Source organism: Balaenoptera acutorostrata, chromosome 13, assembly GCF_949987535.1.
Source record: "Balaenoptera acutorostrata chromosome 13, mBalAcu1.1, whole genome shotgun sequence".
Taxonomy (NCBI): domain Eukaryota; kingdom Metazoa; phylum Chordata; class Mammalia; order Artiodactyla; family Balaenopteridae; genus Balaenoptera; species Balaenoptera acutorostrata.
The window spans coordinates 52567176-52589182 of NC_080076.1; the positions used below are offsets into that span (position 1 = coordinate 52567176).

At 42.1% G+C, this 22007-nt stretch overlaps 1 protein-coding gene across 3 annotated transcripts in view; it reads right to left on the bottom strand.

Annotated features, from left to right (window-relative positions):
* LAMA3 (laminin subunit alpha 3) overlaps positions 1–22007 on the bottom strand; it is a 241800-nt gene that overhangs the window by 21056 nt on the left and 198737 nt on the right. For all 3 annotated transcript variants that reach the window (XM_057527325.1, XM_057527324.1, XM_057527327.1), the window contains 12 exons: positions 20577–20747; positions 19003–19154; positions 18679–18841; positions 18120–18253; positions 17116–17260; positions 14937–15056; positions 14264–14397; positions 7793–7910; positions 7282–7422; positions 4911–5050; positions 3561–3692; positions 2584–2737 (listed from right to left, as the gene is read on the bottom strand). In XM_057527325.1, coding sequence (XP_057383308.1) covers positions 2584–2737; positions 3561–3692; positions 4911–5050; positions 7282–7422; positions 7793–7910; positions 14264–14397; positions 14937–15056; positions 17116–17260; positions 18120–18253; positions 18679–18841; positions 19003–19154; positions 20577–20747 — 1704 coding nt within the window. The remainder of the gene's footprint in view (positions 1–2583; positions 2738–3560; positions 3693–4910; positions 5051–7281; positions 7423–7792; positions 7911–14263; positions 14398–14936; positions 15057–17115; positions 17261–18119; positions 18254–18678; positions 18842–19002; positions 19155–20576; positions 20748–22007) is intronic.

The window sequence follows — 22007 nt, forward strand, 5'->3', positions numbered from 1 at the left end:
TGCCATGTCTGTAGAACATTCCTAAGCCAAACCATTCCATAGGCTGCTGACAGTTTATTAGTCTTTAAACATGGCTTAAAGCACTCCTTTCAATGGCTTCACACTGACTACAGAAAAAATGTCAAAATTACATCAGGCCATCTGAGGCTTGTCTGATCCGGCTGCAGCATGCGACTCTGAGCTTACCTCCCCCTGAGCAAGTGACTATGAAAAGCACATTCTTTGGGATTCTGTAGCCCTGAGTTCCAATTCTGACTCTACAGTTTACTTACTGGGTGCTCTTGGGCAAATTTTTCTTTTAACCTCTCTGAGACTCAATTTCCTGACGTGTAAAGTTGGCATTCTATTCTGCTCTCATAGGGGTGTGGTGGGAACTGAAAGAGAGAGAGTGAAGGCTTGTGAAGATCAGAGAGAATGCATGCAAAGCATCTATACCTGCGAGTTCCACCACACCCTGCCTCCCAGCTTTGGGCTTCTGCTCACGTAGCAACAACGTTCACTCATCTAAACTCAACCCATGCTCCAGACCCAGTCTATGTATCACCTCCTCCAGAGGAACCCCCCCGATCTCTGTAGCAGGAAAATACCTGGCGTACCACTCCTGTAGCACGTTTTGTCCCTTTCACTTAGGTTATTAGTGTGTATAATAATGATAACAGCTAATAGTTTTTGCACACCTACCATGTGCCACAGATTTTATATTTATTACCTCATTGAACCCTCACACCACCGTGAGATATTACTGTTCTATATCCTCATTTACGCTGCAGAAAATAGACCCACAAGGAGGTTAGATAATCATTCAAGATCACACACGTAGTAAGTGATAAAGCCAGGAAGTCTGACACCAAAATCCAGTACTTAACCACAAAGCTTGGTTGCCTTATCTCTGTTATTGGGCTTTTGGAGGCAGAATTAATGTCTTATTCCACCTAATCTAGGGGCTTGCACGGAACAGGGGGAACATTAAATACAGTGTATTCACTGGGGCTCCCACATCAATAGCCCCAGTCCCACGCTCTCTGCTGAGTCCCCCAGAGACACCTGACAGTCTCCCACCAGCTTTCCACCTGGTTGAGGCACCTGTCACTCAATATGCCACAAACTCCACTCATTCTCGTTCCCTCCAAAGGCTTGTCCTTTTCATCTCTTCATAACTGGCTTCTCCATCCAGCCAGATGCCTCAGAATTATATTAACTCCCACCTCTCCCTTGCCGCCCACCTTCAATTATTATATGAGTCTGGTACATTCCAGCTTCTATATAGCTTTGAATCCATTCCTTCGCTCCATCTCCACCATCACTGTGCTAATTTAATCTCTCAGTAACTCTCAGCCTTACAGGGAAAAAAATGAATCTATGACTTCATTCCTGAGGGGGCAGGTCTAAAGGTGTTCTTTTCCTAAGAGTAAAATGACAACCCTTTGGGATTTATGAAATATATTTCTTCTTAATAGCATAAAACATTTCTTTTTATGTACTATCTCTTCATCTCCCCAAATCATTGTGTAGCAGGAGAAATATGGGCAGACGAGCAGCATGTGATTGATGTTAAGTGAAAAGTGGGTTGAATGGAAGTGCGTTGCTCTCGAGAGGGCCTGGGCTTTGGGGTCAGGCTGCCTGGGTTTGAATTCCAACTCTGCCTTCCATCTGTGGGAGCCTGGGCAAACTGCTCACCTTTCTAAGCCACAGCATCCTTTTCTGTGAGACGTGGCTGGTAATAGTACTTCTCCCATACGGTTACATGTGGATTTAGTAAGAAAATCCACTTAAAGAGCTCAGCGTAGCACCTGGCACATTGGAGGTATTCAGTGTTATCCATTAATCATATTAATTGTAACCTCAGATATGGGGAGGTCACATTGTCGACCTCAGGCAGAACAAGGAATTTTTTAAGTTCTAACCCTGTGTTCAACGTATGACAAAGCTTCCACTCCTCCAAACAAGGAATTTCATTTCCTTTCAGCCTCTCTTAGTTCTACACACTAGAATCACCGGGGAGCTTTACGAACTCCTGCCGCTTGGACCTACCCCAAGAGCATCTGACTTAATTGAGTGGAATGCAACCCAAGCATTGGGATTTTAAAAGCTCTCCAGGTGTCTCTAATGTGCAGTCAAGGTCAAGCCACACTGGTCTTGGCAAGGCCTGGGGGCATGTGTATATCTTGTCATAGGATGCAGGCAGAGGAGTGTCTGTGGGCAGGAGAAGGGTCATGAGCCTTGTATCCTAGAGACAATCATTGTACTTGCTGGAGACACAGCAGAAATGTCAAAAGAGCAAGACATCAGCTGCAGACATTGAGAAACCGCAGTCCAGGTTCTATTTGTTCTATGACTGCAAAAATTGTCAAACGTTCAAGATACAAAATAAAAGCTAAAACAAAAACCACTTTGACCTTTTGGTGTAATCCAACTGTTGATGACCCATTATTCCTGGAGGCACTGGCCACCACCGGATCAGGTGACCTACATCCCTCCCTCCCCTCCCTCCTCCTCCCCAACATCTCCGGTGAGGCAGGACTCTCTTATGAGAATCATCTGGAAAGAAGCAAAACCCAGGGTAAGGTTTTTTTTGATACTCACCTGGTGGATATTGAAAGTATTGGCTTTGTTAAACCTTGTAGACCCTTTGAGCAACATTAGAAAAGGTGATCCGTTTAAACTGCAGCCTCCCAGGGACACATCTCTCTTGGTGGATTTACTGGCCAAATCTAGGACTTCAGGACTCTCTGATAATCTGGAATGAGGGCAGAAACGAACGCTGACATATCAAGGAAGACGCACTAGCAGGGAGGATTTGTTTCAAAACTACACATTCTTACTGTCCTGATTTCTGGGTAAACTTTCATCTCCTCCCCGTACAGGATATCTAGAGGAAATACTAGGCTCATAGCGGATGAGAATGTGCTGTACCCACCTCTGCCTTCCCTTAAATATCCAGCACCGTGCCTCGCCAGCAGAAGGCCCTGGGAAACTTTTATTGCCTTGAACAGCCAGTGTTGCAGCAAAGCCAGAATATTATAGTTCTTTGGAATGGGAGCCACATAGAAATATGAAAATGAAATATGCAGAGAGGACAAACACAGACACCGGATGACCTAGAATGACGGTGAACAACAGGAAACCTCAGAAGTGAGTTTGTGGAAGGATTTATCTCACTGCATTTCAGTAGGAAAACCTCACGGGTAAATCTACTTTATCTGATGATTATCGCCGAGCCCTGATGGCAGCTCACAAGCTCCTAACAGGCTGCCTAAGGCTCATGACCAGTCCTGGGTTCTCCCTCTGCCCAGGGGAGAGTTTTGCTCTTATCTAAAAAGGGCCATAATCTGAAAGTAAATTTTAATTAAACCTTTTCCAAGGTTGTGTTCCAAGGCTGCTCTTACGGAGGTAGGATGAGCCCAGAAGCTTTCAGTTAGTTTGCTTTTAATGTGTGGATCGTGCCAAAGAGGGCATCTTGAAAGTCAGCGGGATGAGAGCGGCGTGCAGCCCGCCACGACAAGTCCCCTGGGTCGCAGGCCATTCTCATCAGCTGTACACGCACAGAAAACGGCACCCACCTCTGGATGAAAACGTTGCTGATGCAGCCCTCAAAATAACTCCCGCCCAGACGCAGGGATTGCTGGGAATTTGAAAAGCCTAGCAGCCTTTGGTTATTTTTCAGAGGCTGGTCATCAATGAGGAGCCGGAGCCTAAAAAAAGAGGAGGAAAACAAAACAGGAGTGAGAACAGCTGGGGAAAACGATTCTCGCCAGGTGGGGCAACTGAGTGTCTTTGATTCAGACTCAAAATCTTTTACCTGAAATAACTCACTAAACTATTTTTAAAGAGCATTTCAAGTTTTTTCACGTGTTTCTTTTTGCACGTAACATTTTTATTAAAGTACTCTACAGGCATACTTTGTTTTATTGCACTTCATTTTAAAAGTATGCTTCGCAGATATTGCGGTTTCTTACAAACTGAACGTCTGTGGCAACCCTGCCTCAAGCAAGTCTACTGACACCATTTTTCCAATAGCATTTGCTCACTCCGTGTCTTGGTGTCACATTTTGGTAATTTTCACAATATTTCAAACCCTTCACCAGCAAAAAGATCACAACTCCCTGAAGGCTCAAACGATGGTTAGCATTTTTTAGCAACAAAGTATTTTTTAAGTAAGGTATGTACATCAGCGTTTTTTAAAGACATGATGCTATTGCACACTTAACAGACTACAGTATAGTGTAAATATAACTTTCATATGCACTGGGAAACCACAAATTTTGTGTGGCTTGCTTTATTGTGACGCTTGCTTTATTGTGACATTTGCTTTATTGTGGTGCTCTGGAACCGAACCTGCAGATATCTCCGAGGTGTGCCTGTATACGTACAGAAAGCACATGTCTTAAGTGCACAGCTCAATGAATCTTTGAAATGTGAAAACACCAACATCGCCAGAAGCAGAACCAGCCAGCACCCCAGGCACCCCGCCTGGGCTCCCTTTCGTCTCTAGCCTTCCTCCCCCTCCAAGAGTAACCACTATCCTGAATTCTGATAGAATAGATGGATTTTGCTTGCTTCTGAATTTTGTATAAATGAAATCATGGGAGACAAACTCTTTCACGTGTGACCTGTTTCGCTCGGCCTTTAGTGCAAGGTTTATCCGTGTCGTCGTGCACAATTGTAGATCTTTCATTCTCATTCTCCCATTTCATTCTCCCATTTTGAATGTACCTCAATTTACTTATCCATCCAACTGTTGATTTTTTAAATGAGAAAATTGATACAAAACCAGGAAGAAGGCCAAGATTTACTAGTAAAATAGTGTCAATGCTAAGGACAAATATTTCTCAGAAGAGATACCAGAAGATTCCATTAAACGAAATAAAGTAAAATTCTTAGCGTTCTGGCAGAAGAGCCATTCCACTCACCCAGAGTTGTCGCTTATTATGGACACGTAATGCAGTAAACCATCCATGTACGTCTGTGGAGATGTGAAAATTGGGCTGCTGCTGTCCCTGGGGCTCAGTTCAATGTGGCCATCTTCCAGGGTGACCTGTAGGCTGCTTGCCTGAAATCATCACAGAACGTACCCATCAGTGCAATCCATCTGCATTTAATGATTATGAATGTATTAATACTGAATATATGATCAAAACTAGGTACACAGGATGTTTTGACCCCAATGTTTTGACTTTGCTATTTTGATCTAAAGATTATTTTTGAATATTTGGACTCCATGTTTATGAATATAAAAATCTTAAGCAAATTATTCCAACACTGATGAATCTGTCAAAAGCATTTTATGGACCTACATTCATAAACCACCTTAATTTCTCCATCAATTTTTTTTTTAATAAATTGATCCAGGCCATTCCTTTTTTAAAATTTTATTTATTTAATTGATTGATTGATTGACTGGCTGTGTTGGGTCTTAGTTGCGGCACGCAGGCTCTTCGTTGCGGCACGTGGGCTTCTCTCTAGTTGTGGCTTGCGGGTTTTTCTCTCTCTAGTTGTGACACGCAGCCTCCAGGGCACGTGGGCTCTGTAGTTGTGGCGCGTGAGCTCAGTAGCTGTGGCATGGCGGGCTTAGTTGCTCCATGGCATGTGGGATCTTAGTTCCCTGATCAGGGATCAAACCCGCATCCCCTGCATTGGAAGGCAGATTCTTTACCACTGGACACCAGGGAAGTCCCTTAATTTCTCCATCAATTATACAAAACAGTTAAAATATTTCTAAATTTTCCTATTTTCACTTTCATTTTGCTGAAGTTGTTTTCATCAGCATCGATGTTCTTCTGAATACATTTTTACAACAAAGACTTGATTCATCAATTTTTTTTCATAGATGATTACAACGATAGCTTCTCTTCAGTCACGAATTTCTTACTTTCGGATCCTAATTTCTAGGAGGTTCAATTTTCCAATGTCAAACTCTGAAGATCCAAATTTTGGCAAGATGATTTGATTCTTTCTGTCAATTCTTAATTTTTAAAAATGTGTGTAGTTTTAGCAGTTGTCATTTTAATTTTGTTAATTTTTTTTCCTACCAGGTACAATTTTTGCAGTTTTAAACCAGATGTGATTCGTCAGTGAGCTTTTAGCCTAAAACAATTTTTATACTGTGTGGTTGTAGCCATTGTCAATTACACTTTATGTTGATTTTTTTTTCAATTGGCAATATTCATTATAAACTGGATAAAAGAAGGCTAATTGAAATGTATTCCTTAGCTAATCCATTAAGAAGTTGAGGGCAGTGTTCCTAGGATATTGGAAGGGTCCCTGCATTGTCCAGGATTGATCTCATCTTTTTTTTTTTTTTTTTTTTTTGATCTCATCTTTTGCTAAGCCCATTCTTCCCACTGTTTTGGACCATTTTGTATATTGGGTACTAAGTGTCCCCACTCTTGGTAGAGGAAACAAGGAGTGTGTGTCAAAAGAGCTGGGTCAAAACATCCTGCTCTGATGGAAAAGCCACTCTCACAATCTAAATGTTGGCATGTGCTTTTTCAGGGGTATTTTTGTTTGTTTTGTTTTTAAAAAAAGATCTCGAACTCCTGATGAACAAAGATAGCAAGAGAGGAGATGCGTTCTACTACGACATAACCACAGAGGCAGCTACGTCCTTCCTTTCAACATATACTAGTTGTCCGTTGTGCTGGCAATCCTGAAGAAACAAATCCAAGAAGAACAGTGTCCTACTTCTACTTCTATTTTAAAATCCCACTCGTTCCACCAGGCGATTTCTGAGTATTAGCTGACTTTTACGCCTACATGACCACACCGGCTAAATCCTCTTAAGTTATAGAATCTCTGTGGCTTGTTGTACAGGAACAAAGAGCAAAGGACCTTACTCTCTCCCATTCTCCGATGTAAATATTGTCCAACTAGCTGCTGCTGCTATAAAAGGAATCTGAAGAGCTACCTTTTGTGGAATAACAAAGGAATAATGGGGGTACATTCTGATTTTTTCCTTAGATCTAAAAATTAAAGCTACATTATTACTTACAACAGTTCTAATTCACCTTCACTCACAAAATATACCCAAAAGAATGAAAATGAGTTCATGAATACACACAAATTCAATTCTGTAACCTATAATGTATTTTCCAGGCCTGATTTCTTTTAGGACCTACCCCAGGATGGGCAACAGCTTCCATGGTTGAAATCCACAATAGCATTTACTGTGTGATGATAGATAAAATGCCTAACAAATTTACCTTCAAAATCCCTCTATTATTTTTGACATCAAACCTTGAGTCAGGTTTAAATCTTGTTCAGTATTCATGCAATATTTCATACCCTTGTCTGATGATTTAATAAGATGCCACTGGGTTGAAAGGTCTGAAACCCAAAGGAGGCCTGGAAGTGGCTGGGCAACGGGAAGTCCAAATTGGTGAAGCTCAACTGCCCTCCCCTGGAGAATGAGGCAGATCGCACGAGCTGAAACGAAAACACGGAATAAATTACTGGCACTGTAATCATGTCATGGCTGAAATACAATATCTTAACCTATGTCACCTCACTGGAACCAATCCACGTGATCCATGGGAAGAAATAGTTTGCTTGTCTGCATGATAATTTACCAATCACCGGTACGTTTTTGTGTGTACAGCTGGTATTCCTACTTTCCTACAAATTTAATATGCAAGCCTGAAGAGGTTTTGCAAGTACGTGGGGAGTGTAATAAATGAACCAGTTCACAGTAACACTGTGTGCTACCAGAAAACGTCAAAAGTTGGTGCGTTAACGAATGCCAAGCACGGGTTAGCTGGGGAGCATTCCTTTGCACGGTTTTGAACTCTTCACTTACCTTCCAGTCTTCCGAGCACTTTTTTGTTACACCCACAGTATCATTCAGTCTAACAACACCAGTGGTCTTCTTCAGGTTTTTCACGCAGCCTCGGAAAGCAGGTGTAGAAATGTTAAACCTGATGTGGGATTCGAGAAAAGGAAGAGATGGACCACAGCAGGCTTGACGGGGAACTGGAGCTGAAACACGGCGCTCATTCCCTACTACTTCTCACCCACGAACAAGTACGTGTTTTACGGTTATCTCTTCCGTTGGAATTTCTAGAATGCTACTTATTTTGTGATGTTAGGGAAATCTATTTCCTTTCTGTGTGATTTGCATTCTCAGCTTTAAAAGTGAACACAACAATGTTGACAGAAGAATGGCCAGTGTCCCCAAAAGGTATAGAGACACAGAAGATGTACAATATCTGGAATTGCTCCTCCATCCTCTCCCGGAGTCATGGTAATGCATCATGAATTAAAAGTATATTAATAGGGGCTTCCCTGGTGGCACAGTGGTTGAGAATTTGCCTGCCAGTGCAATGAACACGGGTTCGAGCCCTGGTCTGGGAAGATCCCACATGCCGTGCAGCAACTAAGCCTGTGCGCCACAACTACTGAGCCTGTGCTCTAGAGCCCGTGAGCCACAACTTCTGAGCCCGCGTGCTGCAACTACTGAAGCCTGCGTGCCTAGAGCCCGTGCTCCGCAACAGGAGAAGCCATCACAGTGAGAGGACTGCGCACTGCAACGAGGAGTGGCCCCCGCTCGCTGCAACTAGAGAAAGCCCACGCGCAGCAACAAAAACCCAACGCAGCCAAAAATAAAATAAATAAAATAAATAAATTTTAAAAAAGTATATTAATAACTTAATATACTATAAATATTATATAAATATATATTCAATATTAATAACCTAATAAGTAACTTATAAGAGCCAGAAATACTGTAGAAAACTTTTTGCTCTTTTTTTCCTGTCCACGTTTAAGTCAGCCACTGTAAACGCAGAAGAAACAAACTGTTACTTTTTGGTCCTAGTCAATTATGAAAAATGTGGCTTGGTATTTAATCAGTGCCAAGCTGGAACAATGGAAAGCATTGTCTGGCCTCGTATGCTGTATCCTCCACCTCCTAACTGTGCAAGCTGGGCAAGAGGTCATTGTGAGGATTAAACAAGTTAACATCCGGGAAGTGCTTGGAACCCTCCGTGGCATATGGTCATGAACATGCACTCAGGAGGTGCTTCTAAGAGGTGCTGCTCTGAAGCCAGGCTGCGTGGGTTCGAGTCCTGTCCCTGCTGCCTTCTCTGTGCTTCTGTTTCCTCGTTTATACAATGTGAATGTGGTAATCTGCTTCCCAGGGTTGTCCTGAGTTTAAATGAGATATTACGCGTTAACACACTCAAGTGGTAGCCGGTACAGAGCAAGGACTCAGTGTGAGATGGCAGAGTCTGTAACTATCCCCATATCAGTGCATCATTATAACGAAGCAATTTCTAAAGCAGCTCTTCCTACGTGGCTGCTTTGACATTTCCCCTTTGATTTGACTTTTGGATCTGTCTGGAGCTGACGTCACATAAAAACATTCACATACGTGAAATGACTGAAGTCCGGGCAAATATTTGTGTTTCTTAAGCAAATGATGTACTAAGATAAACACAAGGCTGACTTCATTATAAATCCCTAAAGCAGCTCACTTTTCTAAATGGAAAGGGGTTTGCCTTCATTTTTATTCAATTCATTATAAAGAGTTGAGCTACATGTAATATGCATAAAATTAAATTTCATTAAAAGGAAAAGGAAGAAATGAATCCTCACTGGCATTACAGCACGAGCTTGATTATTTTATAAAGTTGGCTTCCTGCCTCAGGAAAGGAGGAAAGTTGATATCCATTGCTGGAGCTTGTCTATTTATATATATATTTAGATCCATTCTCTCTTGGGTTTCAACATGTTTTAGACTCATCAACATCTCCTGATTCCTTTTTTCCATAAAGCATAAGTTGGAGGAAGAATAAGGTGGCAGAAGAGTAAAGGGGAAAGAAAGGCCACCGCCAGATATGGAGCGCATGTTTTGTGCAAGGTACTATTATCTGATCCTCACAATAACCTTTCGAGGGAGATATTTTCTTACCTGACATTATTAAGCGCTTATCATGTGCCAGGCACTGTGCTAACTCCTTTACTCTGAATCTCACAACCACTCTAAGAGTTAGACCATCACTATGCCCACGTTACAGAGGTACAAGGAGGCTTGGGAAGGTTAAGTGACTTGCACGAAGTCATACAGCAGGAAGCGGGCAGCACTGGGATCTGTGTGGTCAGCGTGTCGCACAAACTTGTGTGACTTGAAGCCCTTGCTCTTTACGCTTATACGGTTGCATACCCACAGCACTGGAATGATCCTGACTCTTTCCTTAAGGAACAGTTATCTACAGCAGAGGTGTTAAGAGGAAAGATTTATTTCCACTATTTTCTGATGTGTTCTCGTTACTCTGGCTCATCTGAGGGCCTAGAGTTCCACGTTTGCTCCAGGATTCTGGGTCTGAGCACACTTGCTAGAGGAACATGACTGCGGAGGAGTGTAGGCTGTGGTATGAATGGGTTAGTACGCTGGGGTATGTGTACACACCATGGGCCAATCGGTTCACAAAGGCTTAGCCAGGTCCAACCTGCCGTGGGCAGATCTCAGAGAGCATAACAGCAAAATCTAATCCCAAACTCCATGTTGGGTATTAGTAAATGCCCAACAGATCCCTGCCTGATGTTTACTTTTTGAATTATTTTCATTTTAATGTTATATTATTATACTCTGTGATGCAATGATGTAGGTCCGCAGGAAGTATTTCTTGTTGGTCTGAGGCCCTCTGGCATTATTAGGGAGGATTTGCTCTTCTCATGGGAAGCAGATGGGATTAACAGACTGTGACTTCTGACTGTAATCCTAAACAAGGCATTCCAAGATCTGGGTCCCCATTCCCAGAAGGTACACTACAGGGAGAGAGGAGAAAACACCACACCCACAAGCTCTCTTGTCAAAGCTACTGTATTTAGAGATTACACGAGGCTTGCTTCTCTCCACATTAGGTTCAAGCACTGACTGTCTTCCACTAATGCCAGCGGCTGGGGCGTCTCCCTCCTTTGAAAGAATTGCTGGGTTCTCAGGAGAAATCCTCTGTGACCCACGTCAGAGGGGGTTCTCAGGACTCTGAACCATCAAGGACGGCACCAGAGGGATGAAGCAGGGCCAGAAACAGCTGAATGTTGTTTAGCATGTTACTTATGAGAGAGTAAAAGCTCAGTGAAATCTTTCAATTGGCCTCTATCTCCTGTACGTTCCATGTCATCGTGGTTTGAATCAAAAATCGAAGTATAAACTTGGCCAGAAAAAGGAAACAGTCCCTGTTTGGAAGACCTTAAAACAAATGACTAGGGGGCTTCCCTGGTGGCGCAGTGGTTGGGAGTCTGCCTGCTGATGCAGGGGACTCGGGTTCGAGCCCTGGTCTGGGAAGATCCCACATGCCGCGGAGCAACTAGGCCCGTGAGCCACAACTACTGAGCCTGCGCGTCTGCAGCCTGTACTCCGCAACAAGAGAGGCTGCGATAGTGAAAGGCCCGCGCACCGCGATGAAGAGTGGCCCCTACTTGCCGCAACTAGAGAAAGCCCTAGCACAGAAACGAAGACCCAACATAGTAATCAATCAATCAATAAATAAATCTTTAAAAAAAAAAAAAAAAACAAATGACTAGGAAAATTCTACATGTCTATCTGTACATACACGTATAATGATATCCATGTGTATTTCTTTAATGGACAGAGATAAAAAGTCAAAGAAAGGTTGAGTGTTGACTTAACCCAAGGTCACCCCGCTATTTGGTGGCTGAGCCGAAACTAGAACCATTTCTTTGGATCCTCACCCACTACTTTCCTCTAGTAAACCTTGCTTGGTTGTCACCCACATTGCTGTCTGTGGACCTTCTGCTGACACCACACAGAGGCAAACCACCAACCAGTGGCTCTCGTATCGCCACTGAGAATCCCTCACGGCTCTGGGAGCCCACCTGCCCGCCTAACCTCAATGGCCACCTGTTCCCAAGCTTTGTTCATCCTTTCTCCAGCCTGGTCTTCTCTGCAAAGGTCCAGGCCTTCTGTCCAACCCCTTCTGGGCATCTCCACCTGCTGTCTCCTGGGCTCCTGGGACTCAGCCTGTCTGAGACTGAACTCACTGCCCTGTTTCTCTGCTGGTGCTGGACATCTGTCCAAGCGCTAGATCAAAGCCCAGGTATCCCTCTTGAGTGCTCCCCGAACCCAAGCAACCATTTAGCACTGCCCATCCACTGCCCTAAGTATATTGGGAATCCACTTCCTTTTCCCCATCTGCGCTGTCATTTCTGTGGTCGGGCCACCCGCCTCTCTCACCTCTGTTACACTCATCTTCCAACCTTTCTACCTGCCTCTGCCTTTTCCCTCTTAATCCAATCTCCTTCCCTGCACCAGAACAAGCTACTGAAAACCCAAATCTGATCATGTCCTTTCTCTGCTGAAGTCCCCAGTGGTTTCTTACTGTGACTTTCAAGATCCTCTGTGGTCTGGCCCCTGCTTCCCACACCAGCCATGTGTGGCATCCCTGGCCTGCTTCATGGTGTCCTCTTGAGAGTTCACACTTTCTCCGGTTCTTATCTCCTCACATATGTTGACTTTCATATGTCAGTGTCTTTCAGGTCTAGCCAGACACCACTTTCCTGATACCCCAACTGGGTGGATTCCCTCCCCGGGCCCTCTATCACCCTGAGCTTCCCCTCTGATGGCACTGGCCTCATTCTACTGTCTCCCTTCCGCTATACTTGAGGCTCTGCCCTGTTCGTCATTGTCATCCTAACACCGACCACGCTGCCTGATGTCACTAGGCACCCAGTGAGTGCTTGTGTAATGAACAAATAAATGATAGCCTCAGATGTGTACCATGGTGCCACCTGAGGTTACTCTATTTATTACACTTAATTGAATAAAACCAAGATTATTGGCCATTCATAACTAGCTATTCATGGTTGAATTGCTATTTAATACTGATGATATTAAGTATTAATATCACCTCTTTGGCTCTCAATTTCTTCATTAAAGTTCAGAGGTTACATACCATGATCTGCACGGTCCCTTCCACTTCAAGGAATCTAGGGAGTAAAGATATTCACTCCCAAACTCTATCAAAGTGCTGAACTCTCTCACACGCATTTCTGTCTTGGGGGGCAACCCCTAATGACTGTAACACAAAGATTAGCGCCTCCGTCCTGAGGCTGGACAGCTGCTCAAACATATTAGGAATTGAGAAGAAAGAGCGCCTTTGCACAAGACCTCATACATCACACCTAGTGCTCCTTCCAACTGACTAATAACAGCAAGAGTTAACTCACCTCAGATCTCGTATGAAAGTAATCATCACCAAATGTTTGGGAGTGCTCTTAGCTTAGTCATGAGGCTGTACCACACACATCATTGTCAGCTATCTAAAAGCCTTTTTTATAGGATGCGAACAGATTAATAAAATGTAAAAGTTATTTGTAAGTGTATCCTCAAAGTGGTGTTCGTTTTTCTCATTCAGATTAAGCTTTACTTCCATTCAAAGTAATTTAATTCATTCATGTATTCATTCATCCGAGAAACAGTTAGGCCCCTAGTCCATGCTCAATAAACGTAAGGGGGTGGGTGATACAGATGTGCCTTCCATCCTAGGAGGTACTACCTGAAGGAGTGGCCCCAGCTTTCAGTGGCCAGGGCCACCTGTCAGGCCAGGGGGCTACCTGCGCTCTCCTCTGTGTCTTCAAGGGCCCCAGGCCACAGTCCCTGTTCTTACTGGCAGTGTTGTCAACACCAAGCCTACTCCTCGTGGATTCTCTCCTCCCAGGAATGACAATGGGGGGGTGGCACACAATTCCCCCCCTGCCCCCCCACTGCCTCTTTCAAATGGCCAGTCCCGCTAGCCAGTATTCACAGCCTGTTTTACTCTGTTGGCTAACACTGTTAATACTGAAAAGTTAATTCTTTGTGTTTGTTTTTTGCTAGAATTAAAAAAAGGTAGACCCCACCACTTCCCTGGTGGCGCTGTGGTTAAGAATCCACCTGCCAGTGCAGGGGACTTGGGTTCAAGCCAGGGAAGATCCCACATGCCACAGCGTAACTAAGCCCATGCGCCACAACTACTGAGCCCGTGAGCCACAACTACTGAGCCCATGCACTGCAGCTACTGAAGCCCGCGCACCTAGAGCCCGTGCTCCACAGCAAGAGAAGCCACCGCAATGAGAAGCCTGTGCACTGCAAGAAAGAGTAGCCCCCGCTTGCCGCAACTAGAGAAAGCCCGCATGCAGCAACGAAGACCCAACGCAGCCAAAAATAAATAAATAAAATCTATGTTGAGAAAAAGAAAGACTAATCAGTAGCAGTCATAACTCTTAAGAGAGGTGATCTGCTTCTTTAAAAGAAAAAAAATCATCTTACCTTTCCCTGATTGAAATTGGAATTCCTCCCAGATAATATGTGCTGAAATCAAATATATCACCTTCAATTTTAATGCTTTGAGAATCCACGTTTATCCGCATAAGTTTTTGGGTTTTTCCAATTTTGATCAGAATCTGAAATAAAGGAGAGGTGAATCAGCAAGCAATGAGAGATAAAAGAATCCTATTCACAGTGGTTCAGAGCTATTATGTGTTTGCCTTCCTTCAGGTTCATTTATATACATGGTGTATATACATGGGCTCTGAGCAGTAGCTCACTTGCATAAAATTATACTATTAAAACACTTAAATAGAAATGTTTGCTTTTTTTTTTTTTAATTTTGTTATTTTGTTATTTTTGGCTGTGCCGTGCGGCTTGCGGGATCTTAGTTATTCGACCAGGGATCAAAACTGTGCCCTCGGCAGTGAAAGCGCAGAGTCCTAACCACTGGACCACCAGGGAATTCCCAAAATGTTTGCATTTGAAATTAATCATTTTTTATCTGTGTCACACAGATGTTACATATTTCATGCCCAAAATGTTCAGATTTTAAAAGGACGTGTCTCTCAGTTAATAACTATAAGTTCATCTGGTAATAGAAAAGGGTTCTGAGCACTGACTTAAAGGACTAAGAACATTTAACAATTCAAATAAACAGACTCGAAGGATATACCAAATGATCTCTCCCGTCGTTTATGATGCCTCTAATTCCTTTTTCTTTTGGCTGCTCTGAATTCAGTTTGTATCGCACCACGAGACTGCCATCTTCTATATTTAGAGATATGAAGCGATCCTAGAGCATGGAAACAATGTAGATTACCACAAGACTCGGGAAGAGCTAGAACGCTGGAACCAGGGATGCTCTCAAATTCCAGACTGCTCTCAGCTTCAGCTGCCTCCTTAGTCCGAAGGAACAATAGTGCTCTAATATCCAACTCAGAGGACGGGTATGACGGTTAAATCTTGCAAATCACGTCAAACATCGTATACAGTGGTTGGCACACAGGAAGTAAACAATAAATGCTAGCTATTGTCATGATTTTGTTTTATAACAATCTATAACCAGCATGCAAAAATGGAAACTGAAAAGCTACAGATCATTAATATCATCTGAAAATATGACTGCTACCTGTTGGAGAGAGGTAGGGTCTTCCTCAAACCCCAAACATTTTCCACCATGTGTTTTCTGACATATTCCTATGTCTCCTCTAGCTTTCACTTAAGTGGTGCTTGGGGACCCCAAATAGGGCCTCTTTCCTCCCACTACTCTCTTTGCCTTGGCAATCACAGTCACTTCTGTGGTTCCAATTCAGGTGTGCCCATGAGCCCAAATATTTTTCTCCAGCCTAGACCTGTCTTTTCAGGGCCAGGTCTGTACATCTGATTGCCTAATTGCTATTGCTTGCATGCCTCACAGATGTCTCAAATTCGGAATATCTCTAACAGAACTTATGATCTACATGACTCCCAAGCCTGTCTCTCTGCCCTTCACCCTGTTCTCTTCTTCTTTCTCTCTCTCTCTCGTCACTAATCACCTTGCTGAGCCAGCCACAAACCTACCAGGGGTCATAATTGCATCCCCATCATGGTGTAAGGCACATACTTGAGCCAACCATTTCCTTAGTGGAAGGGTAAGCTGAGGAATGGCTGGTATAGGACTTGAAAGTTGGCTCTTACACAGTTTCCTAATGAGACTCTCTTTGAAGTCTACTGCCAGAGTCCTTACCTAAAAGGAAAATCAGTCCTTATCTGGATCCCAAACCTTGCTCTTAGAAGCCAGTGAGGGTTCATCACACTCATAAATAATAGAATAGCATCAACTCATCCTACTTAAGAGCAGCACTGGAGATAATTTTCTCTTATTTGGTTACTAATGGCATTTCATACGTTTTCTTCTACTATAAGTAGTATTTCTGGTTCTTAGTCTCCCAGAACTTCAAAATGTAATGCAAAGAAGACCTTGTTCTGGAAAACAACTGCTTTGCTCTGAAGATGCTGTGTGACTGCTCAGCTCTCTGCATTCTTCAGGCAGGTCAGGACCTCCCCAAACCATCAGAACTGGTTCAGCCTTGGAATCTCCTGAGGGGTCCAGACCAACCCCAGAGAGGAGAGTTGGACCAGGTCTGTGTCCCTGCCCTGCAGACAGAAGGATCTGGTAAAATCCCAAGATCCATATCAATCCTACATTCTCAGACTGGAGATCCCACGGGCTGATCCACATTTCTCCACAAATACTACCTACGCAGCAGCTACAGAAGCACTCTACTCTCAGGAGAGGTTAAGTCCAGCACCATCTACCAGCAGATGGCGCTGACGATCACTCATAGAGTGTCACTTTTGGCCTTATCTAAACTAGGAGACTTAAGAATGGTCTCTAGGAACCTCAGCTGCTTGAAAACAGAGAAGCTTCCTAGACCTGGCAAGTCAAGGGTCAGACAGAGACAAAACCCCATACAGCCTGGAAACAGTCCGCCCAAGAATCAAACAGCAGGAGGTCAAACAGTCTAGCTTTCAGAGACCCCAGGAGGTCTTAACATTTTTTAGGCAGAAAATAAGTAGATTACTAGGCAAATAGTAGTTTTCAAAGAATAAAACTGACAACACAAAAGAATGGGAAAGGGGCAATTTCTCCCACATTTTGGTGGCATCTTCTCAAATTCCGGATTACTTGCCTTACTAAAACACACACTCGCACAGGCAAAGAAAGTAGAATTGGGCCAAGGGAAAGAATGCAGCTAACATTTGCACATTGTTTTTCAGATCCGTTGGTTGTTTGTAATAACCCAGTTACCCCAAAATTGCTCAAATGAATGGACATATTTGGTAGTATTTGGATGCTTGTTATAGATTACCTGGTTTTCCGCAAAGAACAGCAAACCTCTATCCACGGTGGTCTGAACTGTCTGTCCAAAGGTTGGGAAGGGAGCATTTGGTTGAGTTGGAACTCGAGCATAGCCTGTACCTTCAAAATAATTTTTGTCTGATTCTTCCTTTCTCCTGTCAACACCAATCATCGTGAGTTAGAACACAGCAGCAAAGGACTGCCAGGAAAATGTTCTTATTAATACGAGAGGAAAAAGGGAGCAAAGCCTATGCAATTGAGTTGTCATGATTTTGTTAAAGAAGAGGAAACATCTTTTTTTTTAAATTTTTGTTGGAGTATAGTTGCTTTACAATGTTGTGGTAGTTCCTACTGTACAGCAAAGTGAATCAGCTATACATATACCTATATTCCCTCTTTTTTGGATTTCCTTCCCATTTAGGTCACCACAGCCTGCTATTTCTCCTGGATGTGCTCTTACACTCTATGATGATCAAACCCTAGCTCAACAGAGATACTATTCAGGAGTCCCTTTTGAAAATGTCTACTTAAGAAGATGTGGCCCAGCAGCTGAAGATCTTGCAATATAAGAAATTATTAACTTGAAATATAATTTTATTCTGAGTAGTAAATACTCAGTCTGTCTCGTATTAGAATCTTCCAAATCTTTTAAACTATAGGGTAGGTCAGGAGCTCAAGGCAGCAACTTTCAAATAGGTTCATATGCCAAAGTCATGGTGTACTTTATGGACCACGATTTTTTTTTTTTTGAAATTTACAGTAAATAAATAGTCTGTGCCTAAATCAGGTACCAACTAATGCTGAATATTTTGTGGTAGGAGGCACCAAAAATTGAAGAAAGATTTATTTTTTCAAAATTGAGAAAATTCTATAATCTAATATTTTATACAAATAAGGAAAAGACTTTTTCTTATTTAATTTATATTCCTTAAATATCAGTTACACATATTTTATGTACTATAACTGCAAGCTACCGAAATCACAAAGAGACACCAGCTTATAGGTTTTATTTACCTTCTACAAGGCTCCACTTTTGTTGTATTAAGATTGAAAGTCTTTTTGAAGTTGTACAAGCTCAGAACATTTTCATTGAGGTCATCTAATTCAATACAACCTTTGTATGGAGGGAATCTCAGTCTACTAGGAAGCTAAAAAAAACAAAACCAAAAGATCTTCCAGTAATTGAACAAAGGACAATGAACAGGTTGACCAGGAAACAGTATAACTCCATCACTTTTAACCACCAACATAGCATAGGGGGTAAGCATGGGGACCCTAGAGCCAGATACTCTGGCTTTGCTATTTTCTAGCTGTCTGATCTTGGGCAAGTTATTCAACCTCTCTGTTTCAGTTTCCTCATCTGTGAAATAGGAATGATAGGGATGCTTGTTTAAGTTAATATACTTAAGCCTAGATCACTGTACATAAAAGAACTCAATACGTGTTAGCCATTGTCACTGGATATCCTGTAAGAATACATAGTTAAATCCATTTTGTATATAATTGATTAAAACATCATAATGCCAAATTAAATTTTAAATATTTTCATTCGTGAAAAAACATTCACACTTACTCTAAAACCAGATGGGTAACCTCCAACATAAAATACAACATTTTCAGGATCCAAATCGAGGAGCGTGTTTCTATCCCCACTATCCATGTCAAGGAACTGAGGTGTTTCCGGCTTACTGGATGTGGCTTTTCGGGTGTAATTAAGCCTTGCGAACTGATAAATTCTGTTTAAAGATAAATTAGATAATAAAGTATATAAAAATGTATGAGAAGATGAAAGAAATCAAAGCCAAAATACTAAAAATGGGGTTCAGCGATGCATATAATGAAAGTTTGGTGAGTGTAGGTCAGATAAACAAAGAGCAGTAATCAATCAGACTCGCACCTCTGGAATTTCACCCGGTCCATAACTGCCTCCTGAGTTTCGCTCTTGGTCAAGGTCTGGTCCACTTGGAGTTCAGCCTCGCGTTCTCCCAGGTTGTAGACGCTCGTGAGCTGGCCATCTATGACTGCCATGCCTATGTAGTCCCTGGAGGCCTGGAGACAAAAAGGCCACCTCAGAGCACTTCACATACTGAATTCTCTCAACTTCCCATCCCAAGAGAGCGCATTTCTAATAACTAACAGCTTTCATTCAGTTCGCCCTGGGCAGACAGAATGAATGAGGCACATCCTGGTATAAGATAATACACACAGCACAGTTAATGAACAATGTCTGGGCTGTTGTTGCTCACGTTATCATGAGGGCACTCATTTATCCACTCCTCCATTCTCTCAATCTGCAAATATTTGCCAAGCACCTGACATAAAGATGAACCATATACAGGTTCAGGTCTCCATTCGATTTTGTTCTGGTAAGGGATATAAGCCATTTACGTTGTTCCTGCCCCATACAAGGTCCCCTCAACACTCTGGGCACGCCTGTTCACCCTATGTTATCACGGTCAGCTACGTACGTACCTTACTTCCCTGTTAGAATGTGAGCACCTTAAGGTAAAAACAAAATTTTGAAAACTGTGGTAAAATATATAACATGAAATTTACCATTTTAACCTGTTTTAAGTACATTCAGGAAACAAATTTTTGTTTATCATAAATACAGGGTACGGTACCTAGTAGGTATATGGTATAAATTTGTTGAAGGAACAGAGTCATGTGCATTTTGCCATAATACAAAGCAAAAAGTCATGTCATAAGAAAGTTACAAATAAAGTCCCAATACCTTGAAGCATGAACAGGTGACCAGTAATAGTGCTGATTTTAGGAATCCTTAAATACGAAGTCCACAGTGTCAGCCAACCATTTCCTAATTGCCCAGAATTTTTGAGAACCATGTTTCAGGAATTTCTTTTCCAATCATGTATAATAACCTAGTCAGTGATTACCTTTTCCTCTGACACTTAGGTGGAATAGATGTATTTTAAGAGGAGGGATTAAAAGCTAAAATAAACTATTTGAAATGCCTGTAACAGTGGTGGTTTAAAGAATTTAGAATTATAGAGATGGGGCAACTGTATTTCTTACTAATGAGGCAGGAGAGGCTGCATTTCACTCCAGGCCTCATTCACAGATGGTCCCCACCCCAGACACTTGGAAGGGTCTGCGGCTGCGCACCCTGAAAAGAGGACAGAGTCCAGTGCTATGAGGAAGAACTACTCTGATCTCCATGAAACCTTGGTACTGCTGCCCTGGTTGTGAGGGGAGGGGTGCTGATCTTCAACCCCAGGTGTGGATGTGCTCACGTGTACACACGTGTGCCCACATGCTGGGCCCATCGGGCCAGGCCTCTAGATCCCCCAGCCAAGGATAATCGGTAATTGATGGGAGATTCCCCCGTGGAGCCGTCAGAGGTGGCGGGATTTCCTCCTGCTGTGCCAATGGCAGTGACACAGTCGTGTCATGCATCTCAAAAACCGTATTCTGTTTTAAAAACAAGAGGAACGTCAAAGCAATACTTACATCTTTATTTCCGAGGTACATCACAAACATATTCTCGGTCCCCCCACTTTCTGTTGATTCAGGTCTTTGGAGAAACAAAGAAAGAGATGTGTATCCTTTCAAATCCTCCAGGTCATTTGGCAGCCGGACTTCCACTCCAGATTTACCGTTGAACCTCATGGGGATGGCGACCTGCGAGGGACAAGATCCAGGGTGTTAGCTGTTCCAGATGAGGAAGGTGAGGGTGCTCAAGGTGGTGGCTTGTGACTGTGTAGCCGCTCCCAAGTTGCTATGATAGGGAGCAAAGGAGTGTGGATGCCTCCTAGGCCTGGAGTCCACACTCAGCTGCACGCGGAATAAAGCATTTGTGCTCTTCCTGCCTCAGCCGAAGGGCTTTGGGAAGCGCGTTTAGTCCTCTGTGCCAGCAACAATAATCATCACAATAAATTATTACTATTATTATCACTATGATGGTTATAATATTAATATTGTATTAATCCTATTGTTATAATATTTCTATCATAATAATAATATAATATATTAATACAGAGAATAATATGGGCTTTAGATAATATATTATTATATTTTGGGTATTATATTTATAGGGTTATAATAAATATTAATAGGGTTAATATAATATTAATATTATAATCCTATTATTAATATATTATTATATATTATGGTATAATATTAAACTATATTATATGCAAAGTATTATTAATAATAGGGTTATGATATTAATATTATATTAGCCTTACTAATATGTATTATATCCCTATTAATATATAATATTAATATTATATAAATATAATAATAATTATTATTATTCCAAGCCTAGAAGGTTTTTGTGCAAACGAGCTAACATATATGGAAGCACTTAGCATGATGCCTGGCATAGAATAGATGTACAATACATCAAAAATATTTTTTAAAAAAAAGAACTCTTTAAGGAACCATTTGCCATTAACATATTACATGTTATGTCTGCATTTATTACAGGCATTCAGTCCTTGAAAATATGTGCATCAGGGTTCTCTAGAATACGTTTCTTAAACTCAGGGTGAAGGACTATTTTTTTCCCTCTACTCTGCCCTGGATCAATACTTTTATAAAATATATGAGAAATTAAATTACTAGAAAAATGAAATAAAGGAGGTATGCAAAATACACATCCACTGATCCCATGCTTGGATGCTGAAGCAATTCAAATAATTGAAAGTTTCTAAACATTTACTCTCAATTTTGTACTTATATATAACGGAGCAGTAATAAAAGTTCTCTGACTAGCTCTGGTCTTTGGACCCCCTTGGGTAGCTCTGCATTAAAACACAGAAAATAAATATTCTCTAACAATCCAAAGAATAACTCTAGGAATGATACTTACACCAACTCTACATTTTATCTCCCAAGCATTTAAGTATTTATGGAGGACCCTGTATATGCAAGGCATCA